This window comes from Amphiprion ocellaris, chromosome 2 (assembly GCF_022539595.1).
Source record: "Amphiprion ocellaris isolate individual 3 ecotype Okinawa chromosome 2, ASM2253959v1, whole genome shotgun sequence".
Lineage (NCBI taxonomy): Eukaryota > Metazoa > Chordata > Actinopteri > Pomacentridae > Amphiprion > Amphiprion ocellaris.
The window spans coordinates 2,664,377-2,689,837 of record NC_072767.1 but is presented as its reverse complement, the minus strand read 5'-3'; the positions used below and the strand labels follow the sequence as shown (position 1 = coordinate 2,689,837).

General features: G+C 36.9%; 3 protein-coding genes across 4 annotated transcripts; 1 reads left to right on the top strand and 2 right to left on the bottom strand.

Moving 5' to 3' along the window:
- Positions 1–309: 309 nt before the first annotated feature.
- LOC111573482 (P-selectin) lies at positions 310–6,905 on the bottom strand. The gene is made up of 9 exons (XM_055005452.1): positions 6,813–6,905; positions 6,691–6,729; positions 6,196–6,591; positions 5,992–6,096; positions 4,852–5,043; positions 3,708–3,887; positions 968–1,057; positions 853–874; positions 310–716 (listed from the first exon to the last, which is right to left on the bottom strand). Exons 2-9 carry the CDS (start codon positions 6,716–6,718, stop codon positions 677–679), a joined length of 1,053 nt encoding a protein of 350 aa, XP_054861427.1. The 5' UTR covers positions 6,719–6,729; positions 6,813–6,905; the 3' UTR covers positions 310–676.
- Positions 6,906–11,704: 4,799 nt separating this feature from the next.
- Positions 11,705–15,555, bottom strand: sele (selectin E). 2 transcript variants are annotated; one of them, XM_023277812.3, is made up of 12 exons: positions 15,472–15,555; positions 15,284–15,356; positions 14,771–15,175; positions 14,539–14,643; positions 14,263–14,454; positions 13,983–14,174; positions 13,480–13,668; positions 13,210–13,395; positions 12,890–13,096; positions 12,610–12,789; positions 12,374–12,503; positions 11,705–12,281 (listed from the first exon to the last, which is right to left on the bottom strand). In XM_023277812.3, exons 1-12 carry the CDS (start codon positions 15,478–15,480, stop codon positions 12,221–12,223), a joined length of 1,929 nt encoding a protein of 642 aa, XP_023133580.2. In that variant the 5' UTR covers positions 15,481–15,555; the 3' UTR covers positions 11,705–12,220. The 2 variants fall into 2 exon arrangements, with proteins under 2 accessions (XP_023133580.2, XP_023133589.2); XM_023277821.3 differs by having other exon boundaries at positions 15,284–15,338; positions 15,472–15,532.
- Positions 15,556–20,370: 4,815 nt separating this feature from the next.
- si:dkey-51e6.1 (uncharacterized protein LOC558617 homolog) lies at positions 20,371–21,361 on the top strand. Its single transcript, XM_023277834.3, has 3 exons — positions 20,371–20,607; positions 20,940–21,064; positions 21,162–21,361. Exons 1-3 carry the CDS (start codon positions 20,394–20,396, stop codon positions 21,252–21,254), a joined length of 432 nt encoding a protein of 143 aa, XP_023133602.2. The 5' UTR covers positions 20,371–20,393; the 3' UTR covers positions 21,255–21,361.
- Positions 21,362–25,461: the final 4,100 nt, after the last annotated feature.

The window sequence follows — 25,461 nt, the reverse complement described above, 5'->3', positions numbered from 1 at the left end:
ACTTTTTTATCTGATGTTATTAGATATTATCTGTAATTTAACAGAACTGGGAAAATCTGTAAAATAGCAATTTAAAAAAATATTTACCAGTTTTTCGTATCATTCGTGTTTTTTGAATTTTGAATAATAAACACATATCTGTAAAAATAATGATATTTATATGATAAAAATGCATAATTTTACAGTGAAACTTTGTAAAAAAAAACAAACAAAAAACTAATCACTATCTTTAAAAATACTGATTTTTGGTGTGAATGTTGTTAAAGTTTTGCTAAAGTTTTCTTTTTTTTTTTTTTTTTACAATTAACATATAAATTAATATTTTTGGGGAGATTTTACTGAAGCTTTTTTAATCTTTCATAAACATAATTGTTATTTCAAACAATAAGAAATACATGTAAAATAACTGCATTTGGGGGAAATTTAAATACACTAAAAATCTAATAATATTAAGGTTAAATGTTTTAAATGAATTATGTATTTTAAAATTCTATAATTTTAATGTGGATATTATTTACAGTTTTGTCCTTTAAAAAAAAGAATAATGTGGAAATTTACACTTTTTTTGGTGTAATTTTACTAGTTGTCATATGTAATTTACCGAAACAAGAAAAGTCTAGATAAATTTCTCAAATATATTCTTAAAAGACAAATCTGAGGCTTTTAAAGTTGTCCTTCATCCGCTCACAGCACTGGACGTTGCCTCTTCAGGCTGCCTGTGAAAAACAAGCAGATTGAAAATTAACGTGACCCTCAGTGTTCCTGTAGAACTGCTTAAATGCTGAAGATGCAACATATGGGGCATAAAAGGGTGGAGCTGCTTTTGGATAAATGCCTAATTTCAACACTGACCTCACTTGGGAAACTTTCTTTCCTGTGAGAAACAAAAAGACAAACTGATCACTACTGAGGCATGTTGCAATAAGATTGCATTGAATTCTTACAAGTATAGTTGAGAAACACTGACTTTTTCTGTGTTTCATCCAGCAAAAGCAGATGCAGGAGAGGATGGAGAAAGCACCACACCCAGCTACACCCAGCAGCGCCTGTTTGTAGCCTGAGAACAGAGAACGCAGTGACTTTAATGTGTTACTTCTGCTTCTGCTGCTGCGTTAGAATAGTAACTTTGACTGATTCACTGGAAGTAGAATCCCTGCAGCAGAAAGACAACAAAACCAACCCAGCTGGCAGAAAACGTTCCCACAACATTAGCAAACATTAACCCTCCTCATTGTCCTCACCAAAAAATATTGTTTTCTCATCTGAAAAAAATCCAAAAATTCAGCAAAAAAATTCAACAAATTTCTGAAAATTTGCAAAACCTTCAGGAAGAAAATTCCAATAATTCCTTAAAATTTTACCTTGAAAGTTTTAGTCATAAAAAAAAACCCAAATTTGGCAAAAAAAAGTTTGTAAATATTTTCAAGAGTGAGTAAAAATCTTCCAAAAAATTCTAAAAATATCTAAAGTGATTCTAAAAATATCAGTAAAACTTCTGATATTTTCTTTAAGAACATTCACATAAAAATCAACCAAAATACAGTGAAATTCACTGGATTTTGTTAGATTTTTTTGTGAATGTTCTTCAGAAACATTTTTAACATTTCTTTTTTCCACCAAAAAAATGTTCAAAGATTTCCCAAAAAAGTTGAAAATGTGGACATCAGAAGTTTCACTGTGAAAATATATTTTTCTCCACATTTTCAAACTTTAAAATGGTCAGTTTTGACCTGCAGGACGACATGAGGGTTAGCTAAAAGTTCGCCGTTTTTTAAAGAAATGTTTTAATCAAATATTCACGGAACGTTTCAAGAAAAATTCAGTTTCAACACAGGTGATGCTCAATGATAACAAACGAAGAATGTTTTTAAACCAACGTTCACAAAATGTTTTCTAGATGCTTTTCAGGCCTGTAATGTGATATATTACCAAAAAGTGGAACCTTCTGTCTGCAATGTTCTGAAAGTGTTATGGTGATGTTTTTGGCTTTATTAAAGACTCTACAGAACATTCCCTCGATGTTCTACGACCACAAATGAAGGATGTTCCTAAACCAACATTCAAAAAATGTTTTCCAGATGTTATCAAGGCCTCAGATGATTAAAAACAAACAAACAAAAAAAAAACGTTCCTGTAATGCTATACATTGACAAAGGTGGGACATTCTGTCTGCAATGTTGTGAGGATGTTCTTGAGGGAACACACTATGGATTCTACAAAACATTCTGTGATAACAAAAGAAGAATGCTTTCAAACTAACATTCAAAAAATGTTCCTTCAATGCTCCACTTTTAACGTATCGCACAACAGGAAAAATTTGAAAATTTTATCATATACTCGTTAATCTGAGGCCTCAAGAACATCTGGACAACACATTCTGGAATGTTCTTGTTGATGATAAAAGAAGCATGTTTTCAATGCAACATTCAGAAAACGTTGTCATGATGTTATCGAGGTGTCAGATGACAGCGTTCTGTAAGACAAAATATTCTGTGGAACATTCTGTCTGCGATGTTATGAAAATGTTATGATGTTCCTGACTTCATTAAGGAATCTATGGAACATTCTCTCAATGTTCTATAACAACAAAGTAAGGACGTTACTCAAGCAACATTCACAAAATGTTTTCTGAATGTTATCAAGGCCTCAGATGATTTTTTGAAAATGTTCCTGTAATGTAATACATTAACAAAGGATGAACATTCTGCCTGCAGAGTTCTGAGAATGGTTTGAGGATGTTCTTGAGGGAACATATTATAGAATCTCTATAACGTTCCAACAATGTTCCACAGTGTTGCATAGTGTCGCACAGTTTTAAGAATGTTAGAGCAAAACTATCCAACAATGTTATCCCCAAACATTTTTAGAACCTCTTTAGTTGTCCCACCTTTAAGAGGAACATTCTGGGAACTAAAAGAAAACATCCTAATGAGAACATTAGTAGAACTTTGCAGAACTTCTTCAGAGCATTTAGGGAACATCAAAATAGCTGAGGCTACATTAAAAACTTCGAGGCTTGTCCCAGCTGTGATTATTTTTTCTTCCAAAATGATCTGAAAAAAAATTCTGCAAAGTTTTTGAAATTTTGCTGAAGTTCTCAGAATTTTTTTCTGAAATGTAAGATATTTGTTGGTGGTAACATTGTTAGACCATTAAAATGTTTCCTGAATGTTCCATTGAGAACGTTCTTTCTGTGTTACTGTGAACAATTGTTCAACATTGTTAGAACGTTTTACAGAGAACGTTTAATAGTGCATTAATCAACATCCTCAAGATCCTCAGCATATCACATGCAAAATGTTCCAAAATTATCTCCATAAAATCTTGCAAGCATTTTTCAAATGTCACTTTGAGAACGTTCTTCCTTTGTTGTCATGCAACGTAACCTCCAAACATCCTCTGAATGTTGCAGTTAAACCTTTTAACTGCAACATTCAGTTAAAAGCTCTAAATATCCTTTAAAAGTTTCATTGAAGATCAGATTAACATTTTTCCATTTAAGCTGGGTTAGAACTGGGTTAGCCAATGTTGTGGGAACATTCCTGTTAGCGGGATAGTAACGATAAAGTATATTTGTATATCAAAACGAGTGCTGCCAACACATTGGCCATGGAAAAAAAGGGGATAAACCTGGTAATATATACAGTATTTGCAAAAAAAATTCAGCCTGAAAAAAAGCAAGACCTTCAAAATAAAAGCATATTTACTTGCACAAGCAGGTCTCGGGCCACTCCAGACCCCAGAGACCCCACAGGTAACAGATGACAGGCCAATAATGAGATGGCCTAGTTGGCATTTAAAGTGACAGGTTGTGTTGAAGACCTGGTTTCCTCCTGAGCAGCTGAGGTAGCCGTTATCAGGCCGAGACAGAGGAGGACATTCCACCGCTGGGGGCACAAAAAGGTTCAACAGGGACACAGTTATGTAACGTTTTACAATAGGATTCTGTTATAAAAAATAATAATAATACATTTTTAGAGCACATATACGCTGACGCATGGATGGTGATCAGCATTTTAAGCGTGATCCTCAGTGAGACCTCAGGAAACAAAGAGGAAACAGATGCAGTGCTCATGATGGCCAAGTTAGAATTCTGTGAAAAAATAAATGTAATATTCTGAAGAAGAGCAGTCTTAGCAGGAAAACTGTTTTAGGATTGAGCTGTCCTTTAGAAAAACATCTCCAAGTGTAATAACTTGGAATATACAGCCCTGAGTAAAAGTTTCCATACATTTGTAAAGACCATTTATATATATATATATATTATATATATATATTTATATTTATATATTCCCCCCACAACTGCATAAGTACAGGAGACAGACACATGGGATTTTCAGTGATGAAAAGCATATTTTTCATTAAGTTTGGTTGAAAATTGCAACCAATTTTACATCTCCAAATTAAATTTTTTTGTTCAATACAATTTCTTCTGTAACCAACTTTGAGCGTCACTTTCATGGGATTTATCATAGTTTCAACAAGTAAAACTGCAGCCGTTTAATATATATGACATGGAGTCACAGAAACAAGCATCATTACCCTGGATTTGTTATCTGCTTTCTCATAATTCACCAGATAAAAGCCAACAATAGGACCAACCATTTTTAGGTGGTCAAAACAAATTACAGCAAATGAAAGGTCTCAGTTTTACCTATGGTTTGGTACCAGTATCATCTTCTTGCTATGGTTCCTTCTGTGTCAAAATCATTTTCTCTCTTTTAAAAATGGTATTCCTGTAAGACTTACACACAATATTTCAATGAAATCATCACATTTTTAATCATTTTAAGCTCAAAATAAAGCTTAAAACCTGAATGTAATTTACAATCTGAAGGAATAACGCTGTACCTGTGCATACTGGGATGCTGGCCGTCCATTGGCCGCTGTGATCACAGCGTATCCGGTCCTCTCCAATGAGCTGGGAGCCTTCGTCACACCTGAACTCACAGGTGGAGTTGTAGCTGTGAGGTCCGATCGGGTGGCTGCAGTTCATCCTTCCACCGCTGAAGTTAGTGTGGTTCAGAACTGGACACTGTTCAGCTGTGAGACGCAGTAAAAAGAAATATTTTCCTTGTAACTCTGACAAGGAATTGCTGAAGAGAAGACAAATGCAACAAATATATAGTTTGATACATCAGAGAATGAGTTTGTGGCTTGTATTAAGATTATAAAAAATATTGTTAACACTCTACAACAGGATACACAATAATATGACAAGTTACTGAGGAATGAATAAGAAAAAAAACTAACAATAAATTGTGAATGAGTACACTGTAAAGAACTATTCTGGAGGAAAATGCTGAAAGTCTGGCAGGACAGGCTCCAGACAAAACATATGTTAAAAAAAAATATCTAAAAATATCTGTAAAATAAGCTGATGTAAATAGAGTAAAACAGCACAGTTTTACTGTGTATAAATATTAAATATTATTTCATATTATCTGCAATTTAACAAAAGGGAAATCTATTAAAAAATGATTTACCATTTTTCAATTTCAAATATACATCACATTTCTTACAAATGACAGCAAATATGTGTAAAATCAAATATTTTTAAGCTGATTTAAATAGAGGAAAGCAGTGCAACTTTACTGTGATTTTATTTAATGTTATCTGTAATTTAACAAAACAAAGGAAATCTTTTTTAAACCATTTTTCTGTTCCAAAAATACATCATATTTTGCCCAAATGACAGCAAATGTCTGTAAAATAAATATTTTTAAGTTGATCTAAATAGAGGAAAACAGTGCAATTTTACTGTGATTTTATTTTATAGTATCTGTAATTTAACAGAACAAAGAAAATCTTTTTTAATCCTTTTTCTGTTCCAAAAATACATCATATTTTGTACAAATGAAAGTAAACGTCTGTAAAATAACTATTTTTTGCTAGTTTAAATACAATATAATGGTGTAAATTTTGTGGTACAATTTTGTAAAAATATGATTAACTGTATAAATACAGATGTTTGATGAACTCCGTCCTCACCTGTTTCACATCTGTCTCCTTTAAAACCAGGTTCACAGAGGCAGGTTGTGTTGTTTATGGTCTCCTGGCATCTTCCTCTTTCACATGACGTTGAACTACACTGAGCTGTGATGATAAAAACCAACCTTTAAAGCCTTCCAAACACCTCTACTTCTATTTCTTTGGACGGACTACAAGTAGATTTTCATTTTTAGTTTTACTTACCTCGATAACAAACTGCATATTTTGGATTGGCACATTTCTCGTCGTTCCACTTCCCCCGGTTTGGGCTTCTGTTGACGTAGATCTCCACACAGAACTCCGTGCTGTGGTTGTTGTTGGGCTCATTGGCCGCCCACGAATGCTCACCGATCCACGTGCTGTTGTTGCCGATCCAAGTCCAAGCTTCATTCTTGTGGGCTTTGGTGATTCCGATCCAGTAATATGGGCTCCGACTTCTGTTTGGCAGCTGGGAGACCAGATAGTCGTTCTCCTCCTGGCTCTGGATCACCACCATGTCCGTGAAACTGGTCTGGCACCACTGTCTGGCCATGGTCCAGTTCATGGTTGTTTCTGAGTAGCTATAAGTCCAACCCAAAGTAGTTTCAGCCAAGGAGATACCTAAAAGAAAACACACAGTGGGATAATTAGATAGATGCCGTTTTGTTAAACCGATCTGTGTCCAGCACATTTAGACAGAATTTTAAAACTACAACCCACCGAGAAGAAGGATTAGTGTCCACTTCATCTTCAGAGAACCTTTCCAGAAAAAAAGAAGAGTAGAAATGTCAATATCAATGACAATCACCTTGAAAAATGATAACAAGAAAAGTCTTACTTACTGTAATTTGTGTACAATCTGATGCAAGTTGTCCAGTCGGATCAAACCTTAAACAACGGCAGCTCATGTTAGTTTGGTGCAACTTGGGCTCAGCGTCAGGCTTTTATAGTTTCTCTGGCTCTATTCACGCGAACGTTATCAAAGAATGCCTGGATGTTTACTGAGCAGACTGAAAGGATGTGATAAATGATTTAATGACTCTAACAAACCTGTGAAATTCCACCTATGACGGTAAAGGTGGGTTTGGGGGCAAATTTTTATAATAAAAGGAAATGCAAACACTAAAGAAGCATTTTACATCAAAATAAAGGTCCGTCACTGGTGGAAGATATATTCAGATCCTTTGGTACAAAGTACCAACACAGGAACATAAGAGTTAAAGACGTCCTGAAGGAAAAATGCTATTGGCTGCAACATGTAGTGGAAGTGTTAAAGTACAAGTAGTGGTGTGACTTCTTTGGTTTATTATCATATACGACATCTTAGGTTATTAATAGGGAACATCGGTGTGTCAGCAGCAGGTTACTGTTGGAGCTGCTGCAGGTTTGTACTACTTAAATACAGTTTTATATTTAAAAAAAAACATAAAACAAATGAATAGAGGATTCATGCGAGAAGAAAGAACAAGACAAAGGTTTTGATGCTCAAATTAGTTTTCGCTTTTTGTACTTTTTCTCCAGAAGAAATTTGGTAATTCTGACATTAATATTTGAGAGGTTTACAGGGAAACATCACATTTTGTTGGAGCTGTTTCCAATTCATAGACACTTGAAAATAGACTTCGACTACAAACTGTGTTTTATAAGACATCAGAAGCCAAAAAAATTTGGAAACTACTGGTTCAATCTTCATCGATGTGTTGTATTTTAATAACCTATCATACACTGCCTGGCCAAAAAAAGTCACACTCTAATATTTTGTTGGACTGCCTTTAGCTTTGAGTATGGCACCCATTTGCTGTGGCATCATTTCAGTAAGCTTCTGCAATGTCACAGCATTTACTTCTGTCCAGAGATGCATTAATTTTCTACCAAGACTTTATATTGATGATCAGAGAATCAGACCACTGAGCAAAGTCTTCTCCAGCACGTCCCAGAGATTCTCAATAGGGCTGAGGTCTGGACTCTGTGGAGGACAATCCATGTGTGAAAATGTCTCAATGTCCCTGATCCACTCATTCACAATGTGAGCCGTCATCTTGGAACATGCCATCAGGGAAGAAAACCTCCATTGATGGAAAGACCTGGTCCTTCAGTATCTTCAGGTAGTCAGCTGACCTCATTCTTTGGGAACATAACGTTGGTGAACCTGACCAACCCCAGATCATAACCCTAAACCCCACTAGCCATGATGAGGGCATCACTTCATCTGCCTCTCTTCTTACCCTGATGCCCCCATCACTCTGGAACAGGGTAAATCTGGACTCATCAGACCACATGACCGACCAGGTTTGTTCCTTGAAGATGATGGTTCTCCACTATCCTTCAGGTTTTAATAATCCGTTGGACGGTTCTTAACCTGATTTTAGTAGTTTCATCTCCTTAGTTGTTTTCTTTGCTTGATGCAGGACAATAATTTGACCCTTCTGAGACAGATTAACATCCTTTCCACAACCACAGGATGTGTCTTCTGACATGGTTGTTTAAGAAATGAGAAGCTCCTCATTGCATCAGCTGGGGTTAAAGAAGTTGTTGCAGCTGAAACATTTTCATCACTGCAGTAATTATCCAATAGAAGGCTCTTGCCTATTTGCTTAGTTAAATCCAGGTGGCGATTTTTTTGTGTTTTGGCCAGGCAGTGTGTATACGCACACACTTCCCTACACCTCATGCACATTTTTTTTCACTCACATGTATATGCTTCCATGCTTCTTACTTGTTGACCTGTTAGCTTTTGTTCTATGCTATGTTTGTGTCTGTGCTTTACACGTGTATTTGTTCCTGCTGGCACCTCTTGGCCAGGTCATGTTTGCAAAATGAGAACTAATTCTCAAACATTTTACCTGATATAATAAAGGTCAAATAAGCTGTTGCAGCTGAAACATATTAATCACAGCAGTAATTATCCAATAGAAGGCATTTACCTTTTTGCTTAGTTAAATCCAGGTGGCGACTTTTTTTTTGGCCAGGCAGTGTATTATCCACTGTGTAAAACCTTCATCTTAACCTGTTAAATGAATAAAGGTGAGTAGAAAGTTCAAAATTTCCCTCCAAAATGTGGTAAATTGAAAGTATAAAGAAGCATCACATGGAAGCACTTGTGTAAAATAAAAGTCTCTCAAATCACACTTCAGTGCATTAGTACTTGAGTAAAAGTACTGATTTATTTACCACCACTGAACACAGTGACGGTTGAATGTTTGAGCCAACATAAAGACATAATTCTACCAAAAATTAGTTTTTTATCTCCTAAATATTGACTAAAAACACACATTGAAAGACTTGTCACCCTCTCTGTGTAGCACAATGAGATGAAGCTTTTTACTAACTGGAATAAATGGCTGTAAAAATACAGCCAAAGTCTCACAGTGGGATATTGTTTTTCCTAAATATGGTTAAAAAATGTAAAATTAATGGCAAAAAAGGACCTTTAACAACAGACTAATGTGAAAACTGATGCTGTGAATTCAACAAAAAAATGTCCACAAAGCTTACACTAGTAACTGGATTTAGGAAGCTGAGATTATTATTGGTAACATCACACTGATGCCCTGAGGTTTTTACCCCCCCTTTACCCATCCATCCATTATCTATACACCGCTTAATCCTCACTAGGGTCATGGGGGGGCTGGAGTCTATCCCAGCTGACTCAGGTGAAGGCAGGGGACACCCTAGACAGGTCACCAGTCTGTCACAGGGCTACATACAGAGACAAACAATCACTCTCACATTCACACCTACGGGCAATTTAGAATGATCAATTAACCTCAGCATATTTTTGGACTGTGGGAGGAAGCCGGAGTACCCGGAGAGAACCCACGCATGCACAGGGAGAACATGCAAACTCCATGCAGAAAGATCCCGGGAAAGCCGGGACGTGAACCAGGGATCTTCTAGCTGCAAGGTGAAAGTACTAACCACTACACCACTGTGCAGCCCCCCCCCCCCCCCCCACATTAAGTAAAATTTCTTTTCTCAGTTTATAAATTATATTTAATAGACCACAATTTGTCAAACATTGCTGCCTTTGACTAAATATTCCCAATCCATAAAATATAACTTGTCTCATCCTTTATCCTTTAGTTTTGAAGGTGTTTAAATCGTATATACTAATATATATTTAGAGGTTAAAGTGAACCATAAAGACTAAATACACATGCTGCAATTCCCAATTCATGCATTTTAAAACAAGAAAATGTAATGTACAATCCACTACAATTACATTTAATGTTGGTTACATTGGCAATACCACACTGATCAAAAAAAAAAAGATTCATTTTCATTATTAACCCACTGCTGGAGGGATTTACAATCACATACGCTTCCAAACAGGATGGATCAATATCTCAGAAGTTGAGTTTAATTGGTGTTATTCTGTAACGATTAAGTGTTGCCTTAAGTTTTTTGAGCAGTGTGTGTAAATACATCACAATCTAGGAATAAACAGTAAACCTCACCTTCTATTTCTACTATCAGTTATACAGTTATTTACTGTGTACGTGAATTACATTCATAACACTGTAAAACAGTAAAATAGTGGCAGCTGTGGTTACTCATTTGATTGGAAAATGTCTTACAGTGAAGTGTCTTTTCCCATCTTCTGTTTTTAGTGGCACTGCTCCTCTACATTTTGACATATTAAAGTCAATTCAAGTTTTTACCAGCAGAGTTAGAATGAGACAAAGCCTCATACGGTTGCCTTCAGCATTATGTAAGACATCACATCTGCTGCTGCTGACACAGAAGACGCTGAATTCACTGGAAACAAACAATAGCGATGATCCATAAAACAGACTACCTCAGCGATATACTTCTTCCTTCCTTTCTTTCATACCTGTCGCTGTTCTTCACCTTCTCTGCTCTGACCTTTAGAAAGGCTCTTCCTGAAAGTCTGGAAAAACTAAACGATGTCTTGCAGGGTCAGGATGAAAGTCACCAAAGTGTGAGAAAACATTGGTGTTGTGCAGATTTGACTGAATGCTGACTGAACTTTTGTACCATTTTGCTAACACAACTAACAATACACATTCTTCAGAACTCAAGATGAATAAATACACTACTGTTCAAAAATTTGGGGTCACCCAGATGATTTCATGTTTTCCATGAAAACTCCCACTTTTATCCATGTGTTAACATAACTGCACAAGGGTTTTCTAACCATCAATGAGCCTTTCAACAGCATTAGCTAACACAATGTAGCATTAGAACACAGGAGTGATGGTTGCTGGAAATGTTCCTCTGTACCCCTATGGAGATATTCCATTAAAAATCAGCCATTTCCAGCTAGAATAGTCGTTTCCATAGCCTTTTTTTCTCTCTGTCTGACAATAATCAGACGAAACTTTTCCTGTTTTAGGTCAGTTAGGATTAACAAAATGATTTCTATTTGCTAAATGCCAGAATAATAAGAGATTTTTTTAGAGATTTTTTTATTACTTTCTTCAAAGTCAGAAGTTTACATACACTAAACTATTTGGGAAGACCCACCAGACGATGATGTCATGACTTTGGAAGGTTTTGATGGGTTAATTGACAACATTTGAGTTAATTGGAGGCACCCCTGTGGATGTATTTTAAGGCTAAAACTAAAGTAAGCATGAAACTAAGTTAAAAACATTAAAGTAAGGTAAACAATAAATAAAACTTATGTACAATATTGCACAATATACAATAGCAGCAACAGCTTTAAAGTGGTCCATGCAGCAGTAAAGAGAGGAATACGGCACAAGAAAAATTAGGTTTGGAGTTTTATTAGTTTTGTGTGTACATTAGAAAACCTCCAAGTAGCACAGGTACAGATACAAAACACAATGCTGTGAAATGCTAATACAAGAAATCAAAAATATGAATAAACATTGAAATTGTCATCTGACAAATAAATAATACATAAATACAGCAATCAATAAAGTGAAATTATTCACAGTTATGCACTGACATGGAAATCCACAGTGACATGAACCTTTCCAGCTGTTCATTAAAGCCATAGAACAATGTGTTCCACATAAAACTCCCCTTGGGAGGAAATGCATGTTTGAACAACATTACAGAGCAACCAGGCGTCTTTTTAAAACTACAGCAAAACATGATGCAACGACTGAATGCAAATATATGCAAAGAAAGCCTTTCTGATCACACATGACACATAGTTTTACACTCAGGTAAATTATTCATATTGTTCACATTGCGATGACACATATGCAGTTCTGTTCAAAATATAAACTCTCCTGAACTGTCTGAAGAAGCTGAGTTTCTAAATGAGGCTGTCGATGCTGTTTTTGTAGCTCTGTGGTGGAACCTCGATGTCGGAGTTGCTGTGAGAAAAAACACGACATGATGAGTACTAAAGTTCAACTTTTTATAAAAAACAAATATGTGATTTACGAGAGTTGAATGCTGATCTCACCTGTTCAACTCAAACTTTGTTGCTTTGCGCTTCAGTCGCTTCAAGATCCACATAGTGAGAGAAAGACCAGACAGTAAAGCAGTTCCTCCTGCAGCCACACCAGTGATCGCAGCGACTTTAGATGAAGGAGCTGCGGAAACAATGTGAAAGGTGAATATTTTGACCTTTAAAACTCAAATGCTGTAGTTCAGTCTGCTGTATTTAAATGTCTCATTAGAATTTGTTGCTTGTTTTACCTTGACAGGTGGGGTTTGCTCCAGTCCAGTTGCCGTGACGATCACAGGTGAGCAGCTCGTGTCCGTCTAGAGTGAAATCTTGATTGCATGTGAAGGAGCACTGAGAGTTGAAAACCGGTTCACTGGTGGAACAGTTGATGTGACCGTTTTCAGGAGCTTCAAGGAGTGAGCACCTTACAGCTGTTACAGAAGAAATAAGACATTTTATCAGTAAAGATATTATTTTAGTGGCATTAAACTACTTCAGAGCAGCATAAATAGCCCAGGTTCTTGTGCATACCTGTGCAGGTCGGTGCCCTGGAGGTCCACTGGCCTGGATGTGCACACTCCATGCTGAGTTCACCCTGCAGCTCGTGGCCTTCATCACAGCTGAAGGCACAGACTGTACCGACTGGATGTGGAGTCCCTGGAGAAACAGGGGAAGACAGAGACGAGCTGCAGCTGATTTGGCCTCTTGTTGGAGCCTCTGGAACTGGACATGTGGTTGCTGCAAAAGAAAATGAAGAAGAACATGAATGAAACGTCCTGGCGGAGTGAAAAATGTGCACAGTGAGTATAAAGTGTTGTACATTGAGTTTGTGTGAGAACAGGCTTCCATACCTTTGCAGGTTGGTACAGCTTCAATCCACTGTCCATCCTCTGAACACTGAGTCGTCTGAGCTCCCTGCAGTTCAAATCCTGGTTCACAGCTGAAGCTGCAGGTGGAGTTTGGCCTCAAGCCAGACAAAGGTTCGCTGCACCGAGTGATGAGGTGAGCTTCTACCTCTGGACTCTGGCAAGTGATGGCTAAAACAGGAAAAAAATATGTTTTAATTTGTCAGAAAGCATGAAGAGTCTTCTTAATCGTGTAGAAGATGGTTGGATAATTACCTTCACAGCGAGGTACCTGCTCGCTCCACTCAGCTGCTGATGTGCACGTTGCACTGCTCGGCCCCACCAGCTGATATCCGGGTTCACAGGTAAAGCTGCAGGTGTTTCCGTAGCTGAACCTTATTTCTGCATCATCTCCACATCTGATGACACCATTCTCTAGATAATTGAACTCTGGGCAACGAACAACTGCGGGAAGAGAAGGTTTTTGTTAAATCACCGTCATCAAATTTTACCATCTTTTGCTAAAAACAATCCTGAACTGTCCTTTACATCTGCAGAAACTGATCAGTTCGACTTTGTGTGTCTTTTATTTTGCTGGAACCAGCCGTCTTTGAAGCTCAGATTTCATCCAAATGCAGTCATTTTTAAGTAATCAGTGTTAGTATTGAGTCTGAACTAAACTATTGAACTTCTCTGCAGTTTTTCCCCTAATTTTAATTTATTTGTTTTCAATTATATTGCACACTTTAGCTCTAAAAACATAAAACTTGTAGCCATACCTGCACAACGAGGTTGCGAGGCGTTCCAACGTCCGGATGCTTCACATTGCAGAGTGTTGGAGGTGGAACCAGCCAGTTCGTAACCTTCATCACAAGCAAAGACACAAGTGGACTTAAAGCTGGAGGAGCCCAGAGGATCAGAGCACTTCATGGATCCACTCTCAGGTTGAAGCAGCTTCTCACACTGAACCACTGCAGACGACGGGATGAATCACATTAGACCACATTCCAACACTGTCATCATAAAGTTTAGTCTTCTTCATTTAATGCTTCAACTCACATTCACATGTGGGAGGCTGCTCGGACCACGTTTTGGAGGCGCTGCACCTCAGAGGGCTTGGCATGCTCAGCTGGTATCCTTCCTGACAGGCATACTGGCACGAGGAGTCGTACGAGAAGTTTCCATACTTATGGGTGCAACTTACACTTCCTTTATCTGGGACGGTTATCTCATCTTTGTTGCAGTGAACGACTACCAAGAAGAAAAAAAGGACATTATTAGATCTCAGGTGACTTCAGAAATGTCCTCTTGAACTAGTCGAACATCATTTCTTACCATGTTCACACTTGTCTCCATAAAATCCTTCAAAGCAGTCGCACTTGTGGCTGTTGATGGTTTCCACACAGTCTCCATGGAGGCATGAGTCGCTCTTACAGGCAGCTGAGGCAAAAGGAAATACCTTCATGATTAATACCTAATTTAAAACTGTTAGATTAACTGTTTACCAAGAAAACTAAGGCAGGCAAAATGACACGCTCTAGTATCTTAACCCCTAACGTTGGCTCACCTGTGTAGCACAGAGCGGTCTTCAGTTTGTTGCACCTCTCATCGTTCCATTTGCCCGCCTGCACATCTCTCTTAATGTACATCTCCACACAGTCCTCACTCAGTCCCATACTTTGCCCGTTCTTGCCGTTGTTGGGTTCGCCCATCGCCCAGTTGGTTGCCTCTGCGGTCAGCGACTTGTTGGTCCCGACCCAGGTCCAGACGTCATTGATCTTGCGGATGCCGATCCAGTAGTAAGAGGATTTCTTTGGCAGCCAGCTGTTGAGATGCTCGATCTCCTCCTGGTTCTGGATGGCCACCATGTCTGTGTAGTGCTCCTTGCACCAGGCTCGAGCATTCCTCCAGTTCATAGTGGTGTCTGAGAAGTAGTAAGACCAGCACTCCACGTTGGTCCACATGCACAGCACTGACGACAGATGGCAGAGACTCATATTAGATGATGGAGCAGCAAGGATGGATTTATAAACTTCTATCTGGTTCAAAAAGTTAGATCTGCACATTAGATTTTACTTACTTGAGCAAAGAAACATCAAGCAGATCCATGAAGTGGAGCTCTTGCATCCACGTGTCTGAAATAATCCAAACTCCTGTTAAAATTAAATAAAAAAAGACTCATTACAATCAAATCATATTATCCATCACTGACTAGAAACTAAGCCTGAATTTGCACTAACAAGAATGACATTTGGATTGATGCCTCACCATATTCATCAGTCTGTGTCTGATATCCTGCAGAAGAAGAAGCTCTTCAGTCTCAGTCTGTCTGAGGAAGAAATGATTCTGACTTTTACATGCTGAGGATCCTGCTTTTATATCTCACTGGCCCGGTCCAAGTTTCCTGGAAACTCCATATCAGTCGGGCTTTTCGCTGGAATTCCCCACTCCCACTCCAGTCTGGCCCCCTCCCACAGGGGGGCTCACGAACTTTTCCTTTCATTTTTTTAAAAGTTTTTTTTTAAGTTCTTGATATGAAGCCTGATACGACTTCTACCAGTCATATCACTATTATTGTATCAAACAGAAATAAATAAGTGTATTTAGTCAAATATTGCATTTAAGAGCTATTCTGAGCAACTTAATTTGCTTGAGTTTTTCCATTTGGTGCTACTTTATTCTAGTGCTCCGTTACTTTTCATGGGAAATACTGCATGCTCAACTTTATACATAATTACCTTCACTACTACAATTAGCTACTAATTCTAAGATTTTTATCTTAGTCTAAGAGGTGGAATTTCATCCAAAATATTTAATGAATATAGAAAATATGACATATTGTTTTAGACAAACCAAATCAGCAACATGTAAAGAAATTAACATTAAAATGCTGCTAAAGCATTCAAGTATCGCCAATAATAATTCAACTCTATTCTATTTGATGAATACTGTTATTTTTGAAAGTCGTATACTGTATCTGTACATACATACACACTCATTTAGCTAAACCTAATGCAGTTGTGTCATAAATCTTACATTTTTAAAGTTATAATGTTGTATGTTTTTTAAACTGATTTTAGAAAGGTGCTGATTTAAATTGAATGGTTATTTTGGAAGATGTTGCCTGTGATGTTGTTTGAGTTACACTGACAGAGGTTTCTATTATTTTTTCCACTCCATAAATATCAGTGAGTGTCAGCTAAATTTCTACGTTCAGCACAGTGCAGCCTCCAAAGTAAACCAACAGCTCCGGAAACAGTTAAAAAAAATGGAATATTATATCTTTAGTGAAGGATTTGTTGCAGGACTCATGTGGGACTGTTTTAGTTGCAACAATCTGTGTATATATGTATGGAAATATATGTATGTGTGTATTTCTACACCTTAAAGTGCATTTTTAGTAAAGTATCTCATATATTTGTATTTTTACTCAAGAATATAAATGCTTGCCTTAAAATGCACTAATGCTCTGATAATGGAATAATTTGTGGAAAACCCGATGAAAGATGTTGCAAAGACAAAACAAATTTCATTATATAAGCCACTAAGAAGTTTCCTGGAAGCCACATTGGCACAATGCATGTATGAAGTAAAAAAAAAAAAAAAAACACAGAGAGGAAAGATAGTGAAATCCTGTGAGCTGATGAGACACACAGATGCTGGAGCGCCACTGATTCTTAATCGGATTTGAGCTTTTTCAGTGTTTTTCCCACAAATTAGAGCAAACAGTCTTATCTTTGGCATTCTCTTTGTGTCTGCACTTGAGTTGTGAGTAATGTGCAGCAGCCGAAGTCTAAACTTCATGAGTCTGTGCCATGATTCATCCATATTAGCAGCAGTACAAAATGTGCCAACAGACAATGCATAGACTGGAACATGGTTTAAAAAAATAATTGAAATGTCCTGTCAAAGGATGTGTTCAAAGGAAAGATGGAGGAGAAAAAAACATGCACTGGCAGCTAACAAACACCTTTTAGTGAGCGTCTGGGGACAGGAAATGTGTGATGTGGGAGCAGAGGCGCCTGCTGGCTGCCTGACTTTCTAGAAGTGACAGTTCATATCCTTCCTCTGAGCCGAAGCGCCGGATAGTAGCAGACACCCTGAATCTCCACCTCTTCCCCAGAAGAGTAATATAAACTCTCTAATTAACTACTACAATAGAATCCTCCTGGGGACACTCTCACTTTGAGATTCATAAGAACATCCAAAACAGCTGCTTATTTCTACAGTTTTGACTGTTTTCACTTTATTCTGGTAATATTACTGCAACTATGAGGTCACTGTTTCTTTAACAGACCTGTGAAGGACTTTCAGCGCAAAAGGCTGCAGATCTAATCACAACCAAAAGTCAAAGCATTTACCGTTACTGCCCTATTTCCTTTATAACACAAGTGCACGTGATTCACAAACTTTCTGTTTGACTTCAAACTAAAAGCTGCAATATGATTTACAGATGTTTGTCCAAGCTGTGACCATCTGCCAAACACTGATTGTTTCTTGTTAAATTTGTACTGCTCTGTTTATTTTTGTCTCCTGCAGCTTTTTATCCAGACTAAACTGTCAAAAATAAATGGCCATTGTTAGAAACAGTTCAGAAGATTCTGTATAATATCTGGGGAATATCAGCATTTTCAATTTTTACACATGGCCACTTGCTATAATAATGTTTTTTCACATATAGAATAAAACAGTGCAATATTTTGATTTTCTGCATTCTGAGCAATATCTAGATTTTTGAGATACAGAAGAATCTGCACAGTATCACCATTACTTGTGCAGATTTCTTTATTATTTGTATTGTTTTTACTCAGGTCCACTACATTTTTGCACGGCCCACTGTGCTGCTCACACACTTCTAGTTTCCCTGCTGTATGAATTTACTAAACCATGAGTTTTTCCAACAGTTTTAATCATTTTTTGTGACAGTTGGAATATTCCCAGCATTATGTTGGAGAAAGAAAAGAATCTTTACTGATTATTAAACCCCGAAATCAAATTTTCTTTAATGTTTTTGTTCTAATGCGTGACTTTAAAGTGATGAACAGTTGCTGACAGTGTGTATTAGCTACAACCAAACAAACAAACAAAATTAGATTGTGTAACTTTATTAGACTGAAGCTTAAAGTTTATGGTATCCAGGATGCTTCTACGCAATGCCTCTAAAAACATGCATCAATAATGATAATATATTTAAAAGAGCAATACTTCTTCAAAGAGCACTTAATCATAAATATTGTTCAAAAATGTTTGTTGGTTTTTGAATTTTAATGTGGACGTATTTTTCTTTAATTACAGTGGTACAGTTATGTAGGATATTTTATCTTATTGCTTTTGGACTAAAGAAATGTTTGCAGTTTATAGCATAATCAGGCATGACATTTATAATTAAATACAATATTATAGTATTCTTTCTAATGCTTTGGCTGTGTGTGGTTTCATATGTCTATTATTCTTAATAATCTTTAGAATCTAGATTGTAATTAACATGACTTACAGATTGGTTTTATGTGTAACATGAACAAATAGTCTCTTCTGGAATTATCTTTAGAGTTATACTCTTTAAAATGCAACATTAATGAATGAAATCAAGTCATTTTGATGCATTTCAGTCACACTATAGAGGCTCCTGTTATTTTTTGACAACTGGTAAACTGCATTGTATGAGTTGAAGTGGTTCTTTAAAGCTGTTACAAGTAAAAAGACTGGATTTGGTTGTAATCTGGTGTAAAACAACACAGAAGCATGAAGATAACTGCTCACATGGACAGCAGTCAGTTTTTTGGCAATGATCCATTTCTGGCACAGTTAAGGAGGTCATCCACTAAACAGAGGATTAAGCACCAATAAGAAGAACATCCATCCTGCTGCCTGCTGAAGTGCCCACAGATCCCAAACTAACTCTGACCTCCCTGATGGACACCAGCGGAAAATCATCCTCTGGCTGGAGGAAATGACAAATCAAGAAGGGATCAAATAAACTCAGATCAAGTTTATTTTTAGAGCACTTTGAAAAGAACACGAGCAAAGTGCTGCACATGTTATCAGTCAGGAAGCAAAAAAAAAGAAAGTAAGACAACAAAAGCAAGAGAGGATAAAACCTTATGAATTTAATTTGTGAAAGATAAAATGTAAAACACTTAAAATGAAGACCATTAAGAGCCACCAAAAGCCACTAAAATGTGTATATCTTGAGATTTTTCTTGAAAATATCAATGGAAGGGGAATTTTTGATTACAAGACAAGCTTTGGACAAGTTTGCTCCAAAGTTGAGGAATCTTCTGGGGTTCCTCACTATTGCCAGAGAGGAAAAATCTTTTGTGCTTAAAATGGTTTTGACCAGCCTCCACGTTGAGCTCTTATTGTTGACAATAGAGATGTAGAGCTTGTAGATTTTTATTTTTTGAATATCATAGATGCTTGTAAATGAAGTAATAACAGATAAGTCCTGATAAGTGTGCAGTGGTGGATTTGTAGTGGGATCGCAATCGTGATCGTCAGCAGCTGACGTAGTGTTCACTTGTTGTCATGGTTACAGTTACGTCGTGGGGCTTTCTGGCGATGATACAGAAATCTCTAACAAATCCATGGATCCAGACTATAAGCTGCATCACTGCCAAAATCTAATCAGGTGGTTCTTGTGTCATTTCTGACCTTCCCTGAAAATTTCATTCAAATCTGTTGTTCTGTTTTTGAGTAATGTTGCTCACAGACAGACAAACAGACAGATGAACGTACGCCGATCATCACAGACCTCCGCTGCGTTCCTTGGCGGAGTAGTAAACCGACAAAAAAGTTAAGGTTTTGTTTGCATGATGGACTTTTTTGTAAACTACATTCTCATGATGCATCAGCTGCTCTTAGATTAGGTTGAGTTTGATTTTTGACAACAAAAAAAGCCACTACAGCATGTATGCATTGTTTCTTCTTCATCCAGGTCATGATAATCTAAGAGTTTCAGTAAAAGCTTTAGTTCATGACTGAATGAAGCCTCCTGGATGAGGGTGAAACATCTTCAAGAGCCAAAAAAAAGAGAAGCTGCTTGTAACTGACGCTCCCAACCATATGGAGTCGCCAGCGTGCGGACGCAGCGTTAATCTGCACTTTTTTGTGTACAAGCTGCGCACTGTCTGTCTCTTTAAGACGGGAAATAGAACTCCTGATCCAAATAAAGCCACGAGTGAGAACGCAGCATGTTCTCTGTGGTCTGTAGACCTCTGAACAGCCTGACAGTGTCCGGTGCTCTGCGTAAAGCTACGGTCGCAATGGCAGAAGCTCTGGCCAAAGTCCCCGACGTGGAGATTGATCCAGAGGGAACGTTTAAATACATTCTGGTCAGGGTGAAAGTGAAAGATGGCGATGTGCACAAAGACATAGTCCGAGGCACAAAAAGTGCAGAGTATCACAGTAAGTTCGTCACTGTAGTTTGCACAAAGAGGAGCGTCAAGTGCGTCAGTTCAGCTCGACATTACCTAAATCAGATGACCTGTACTGCTGCAGATTTGACCTCTTTCCGTGCACTCAGCGGTTTTTACGCATTGCAAAGTCCTTTTTGGTGCATCCACTAAACGCGCAGTGTGCGTAAAAGCTGCAGATTTTGGAGGCAGCAGCTTTGCGCACACGTGACTAACGCTGCTAGAGTAAATATCTGCCAAATTCTTCTAATTGTTGATTATTTAAGTCTCCTGTAACTAAACCAGAATTGTTTCTTTTGTTGCAATTATTTCAATAATTGACAGATCACATATTTGAGAAGGTCAATCCGGCCATGGAGGCCTTGGGGATGGAGTGTAAATGTCTGGGAGGAGGGAAGATGGAGCACAACAGCCAGGAGAAAAAACTCCGAGTGTTTGGAGAATCCACAGTAAGTTTCTTTCATGACATTTTCTTTGAAATGTCATTAAAAGCTGAATTAACTCACAAATCCTCAATGTTTTAATGTCAATCTCTGTCGTTTTTAGGCGTTTGGTAAAGCCGACCACGCTGCATCTGTGGAGAAGCTGAAGACTGTCTTCAGTGACTATGAGATCACCTGGTCTGATGATAAGAAATGAGAGCAAAAACCTTCGTGTCATTTCAGATTCCAGCCTTTATTTATGAATACAGAAACCACATGATAGTGCTTTAACTCTTCAAATAAACTCAGTTTTTCTGCATCTAATTCTTTGATTGTGAGTGTGTGTGAAAGTATAAATTACTAAAAAATGCTTGAATAAATCTCTGCAGGTGTTTTCCAAAGCAGGATTTACACTTTTAGGCCACCGACAACTTGAAGTGTGTGGCGTGAACTTTTGACACGTCATCTTGAAATAGAATCTTTTTTCTTTTTTATTACAGAGTCTTTGATGGGCTTCATTTGAAACAGAGTCCCTTTGCCAAGCGTAAAGTCCATACAGGAAGGGCCGAGCCAGTTGGAATCACTAACATATCCTGTTAGCCCAAGGGGAAGGTTATTTGTTTAAAAGACCAAAAACAGATAACGGGGACTTTTTCCTTTCATTGTGGTCACACACTTTCATTTTCTGAGTAATCCGAAATAATGATAGATGTCACACTAAGCTCCAAAGCACTTTACACACAATGATACGACAATAAATAAAAGCAGGAGTGAAAGTATCTAAAATCACAAAAATAACAATAACAAGCTTGAGTCCTGTTTTAACACTAAAAAAAAAACATACCTTTCTTCCACTTTCACACCTCCAGCATTTAAGACTTTAATGCACTTTTCTATTTTCTTGAGCATTGATATTAAAACAGGTGTATCTGACCATACAACAAGATGATATTTAGCAGATGGAATGTTTAATGTGATCTTAGTTTAGCACGTGAGAATGAAAACGTGCTGCTTTGCAACAATTACAACTGAGGTAATATGCATGTCATTAGTTCTGAAGGTATTTGGTCATAAAATTAATGGCAAAGTGGAATTTGATCTCACAATGGCAGTGAAGAAGAAGTTGGAGAATTTAGGTCGTGAGGGAAATGGAATGTCTGTGATAAATTTTGTGTAAAACCTTCTGATAGCTGTTAAAATCACAAATGTGAACCTTACCGTGGTGTTTAAAAATGGGTGACAAAGTCGATAAATAAAAAAGATTTGCTGTGTGGAAACTGTGAACATCTGTATGAAGCTTTGTGCGAATCTAGCTGATACATTTCAAGCTAGTTAAGATATTCTTTTACGTGCAGGTGGTACAACTGTGTCTATAAAATTCAAATTCCATCATCAATCTCTTATCTGCGGTCTATTCTAAATGTCCTAAAGATGAAATCAGAGAGCTAACATTCTGTTCTGTGTTGTCATTAAGTTCATATGGTTTTAAACGGGGAGACTGGTGTTGCCGTTTTGATGAAATTATCTTTCATAGAAGACATAGTGGCATAACAAAAAGAAGTCTTGTTCCCATGAAATTCCAACTATGTCAGTCTGAAAGAGTCTCCATCCTTTTCCTCAGGGTTTTTCCCACTAATTCATGGAGTCTGCACAGGTTGTGTTACAGCAGCGAGCCACATTCTTTCTAGAACTTTCATTTTTAATTTTTTTTTGCTCTTTGACTCATCGCGTCCCTGATGACTTACAGAGAAAACAAAGTCAGAGTGACATGCAACTAGCAGAGCAGGGCAGAATTAGCTCCAAGCTTCATCCTCCTTGACCTTCATCAGCAGAGTGAACCTAGACACTGAAGCCGACGGCGCTCTGCCAGCTACCCTGTGACCTTAGAAAAAAGAGAAACAAAAGGCATCTTCCTTCCAGTTTCCACTCCAATCCAGAGCCAGTTTCCTATAAACTGATAACCTCTTCTATTATCTACAAACAGGGAGGTCAGTGTGGGAGGTAGAAGTCTTAAACTGTGTTAGACCATTTCTTGTAAAATGCACTTGTTACAGTTAGTTTTGTGTTGAGAGGAAACAGTTCACTTGTCTGTGATTAGACATAATATCTAAAATATAATCTACATCATCATCTTTATAATCACTGCATCTTTTATTGATTTGGTTTATCACAAATGACCTAATTCATATAGTGTGTTGCTTTTGAAGTGCTTATTTTATACTATATATATAATGTCTGTAAAATTTGTCTAATTTATTGAGCTTTTGGAATCATAGATTAACTTTATCCTCTGTTATTGCCTAAATTGTTTTATTTTATTTTATTCTATCTTTTTAATGTATTAAATATATTTTTAAAACTACTTTACTTTTTAAATTTTATTTTACAGTAAATATAGTAAATGTTCCCATTTTTGTAAAATTACATATTATTATTGTTAAAATCATAGAAAAAATGTATTATTATTTACATGCTAACCCTAAAAAAGAAAACAGGCCAAAACTGTAAATAAAAAGTCACCAAAAGTCTGTATTTTTTAAAAATTATAATATATTCTCTTGTAGCTTTTGACCATAAAATTACACTTAGTTTTTTTCTTTACTGTATTGAAATTGATCCAAAAAAGATTATTTTACAGATATTTACCAATATTTGAAAGAAAAGTCATGTATATCAGGAATTGTAAAATGATAAATAAGTTTTAATTAAAAAAAAAAAAAAAAAAAAGGTTTTACAAATAATATCTGGTAAAATCACAGAAATCGAAATATTCATTTACATGTTGACTGCAAAAAAAGGCTAAAGCTATACATAATGTCCCTTACAATAATCTGTATTTTTACAAACAGTAATTTGTTCCTTGAGAATATGTGACCGTAAAATATACAGTCTACTGTATTTAAATCAGCAAAAAATATTACTTTCAAGATATTTTGACTGATATACAGGTATTACAGTTTTTATGTTATAGTATTTTAAGCCTTTTTTCTAATGCTTTTGCTGCTAGATTTTTACTGCTTTAAAAAAAAGTTTCAATGTACAGTTGATTTAGAATTGGTTATGCTGTTGGAAAAAAAATGCAGTTTTGCAATGCCACAAGATGCTGGAACACATGCTGTAGCTGCTGCACTCTGACTTCCCTGTGGACCAGGCAAGTAAAATATTTTTCTTTGGAGACAGGAAATTAACCAATAATGTTCCTCTTTGATGAGAAGTAAAACATCTTCAAGAACCGTAACAGAAGTCCAGTTACTGTTTTCTCAAACCTACCATAACTTGGATGACTGAGGATCTACAGAAACAACCGATAATGTTATTTTTTTAATGGTGAGACTAACATAATGAGACTCATCAGTAGATTAAATGGATGCAGTTGCTGGGAAAACTGTCCTCCTTCCCATAATGTCCTATACATGTCTGTATATTCCATGGATTTCCTTCCAGGTGTAAGTACTCCGCAGGCAGCGCTCCAAAATGCCTCATCTTAAGTGAGATAAGCATCAATGTGCAGCCGTTTCCTCAACAAGAAGTTGGTCCCTTCCTGCAGCAGCAGCAGCTCACACCTCAGGCTGTCGGGAAACGAAGCGACAGCCGGCAGCAACAGGTTTACTTCAGTACTCAAGATCTTATCAGCAAAACAATAGCCGCCCAGACAATTTTATGGAGTCATTAAGGTCAGTGTTAACAGAAATGTTTGACACCCAGGACAAGTGTCATGTCTTGTAAATCTGCATATAGAATCTATAAACATCTCAGTCATTCTCTGTACTGTATGTCTGTGGTCCTAATTTGTGTTTTTCTAAGTTATTAACAATGTATAATAGCCTACAAATCATGCAAGGAAACGGTGATTTCAGTATTTTCCCATAATAAACCTAATTTCATCCCCCTGATGCATTCTGAGTTTATCTCTGGGTCACACTTGATAAGCAGCAAAGTTTACTACAAACAATGTGTTTTTAAAATCATTTTTAAAAGGGAAACTGTTTGTGACAGGAGCACAATCAAAACCCTTCCGACAGTTGGACGTCACATATCCTCTAAAGGTCAAGCCTGACCAAATATGTTATTATAAAGTCATGTGATGCCGATATTTCAATTACAGTATTTAGCCAAAATATAAGTGCTTTGCCTATATTCTCATAGTTTTTGCACATTTAATTCTCAGAAAAGCCTTGCTTCCCCTTTTCTTCAATAAAATGAACACATACTAAATGTTATTGTTAATTTATTTTTCTTTTTTTCTGGCACACTTGCCTTTTATTTTTACAGTCCCAGCAAAATTCAGAATACATAACATCCTATTGTATTTTTCGATGAATCTGTAGTTTTTTCTAAAGATAAACGTATGACTTTTACACTTGTTGGTGTTTTAGCATTATGAATCCAGATGTGTAAATGCTCATCACCTGAGTAATTAGGAC

Bases quoted from the DNA above. Each gene is read 5' to 3' on its own strand.
- LOC111573482 (XM_055005452.1), bottom strand. From the start codon at position 6,718: ATGAAGTGGACACTAATCCTTCTTCTCG. The intron at 1,058-3,707 runs GTAAATATGCTT...CTCTGTTCTCAG, and splicing joins CCCGAGACCTGCTTGTGCAA to GCTACAAACAGGCGCTGCTG. The intron at 875-967 runs GTCAGTGTTTCT...TGTTTCTCACAG, and splicing joins CTGGATGAAACACAGAAAAA to GAAAGAAAGTTTCCCAAGTG.
- si:dkey-51e6.1 (XM_023277834.3), top strand. From the start codon at position 20,394: ATGTTCTCTGTGGTCTGTAGACCTCTGAACAGCCTGACAGTGTCCGGT. The intron at 20,608-20,939 runs GTAAGTTCGTCA...AATAATTGACAG, and splicing joins AAAAAGTGCAGAGTATCACA to ATCACATATTTGAGAAGGTC. The intron at 21,065-21,161 runs GTAAGTTTCTTT...TGTCGTTTTTAG, and splicing joins GAGTGTTTGGAGAATCCACA to GCGTTTGGTAAAGCCGACCA.
- sele (XM_023277812.3), bottom strand. The intron at 14,175-14,262 runs GTGAGTTGAAGC...CGTCGTCTGCAG, and splicing joins GCAGCCTCCCACATGTGAAT to TGGTTCAGTGTGAGAAGCTG. The intron at 13,669-13,982 runs GTATGGCTACAA...CTCTTCCCGCAG, and splicing joins CTCGCAACCTCGTTGTGCAG to TTGTTCGTTGCCCAGAGTTC.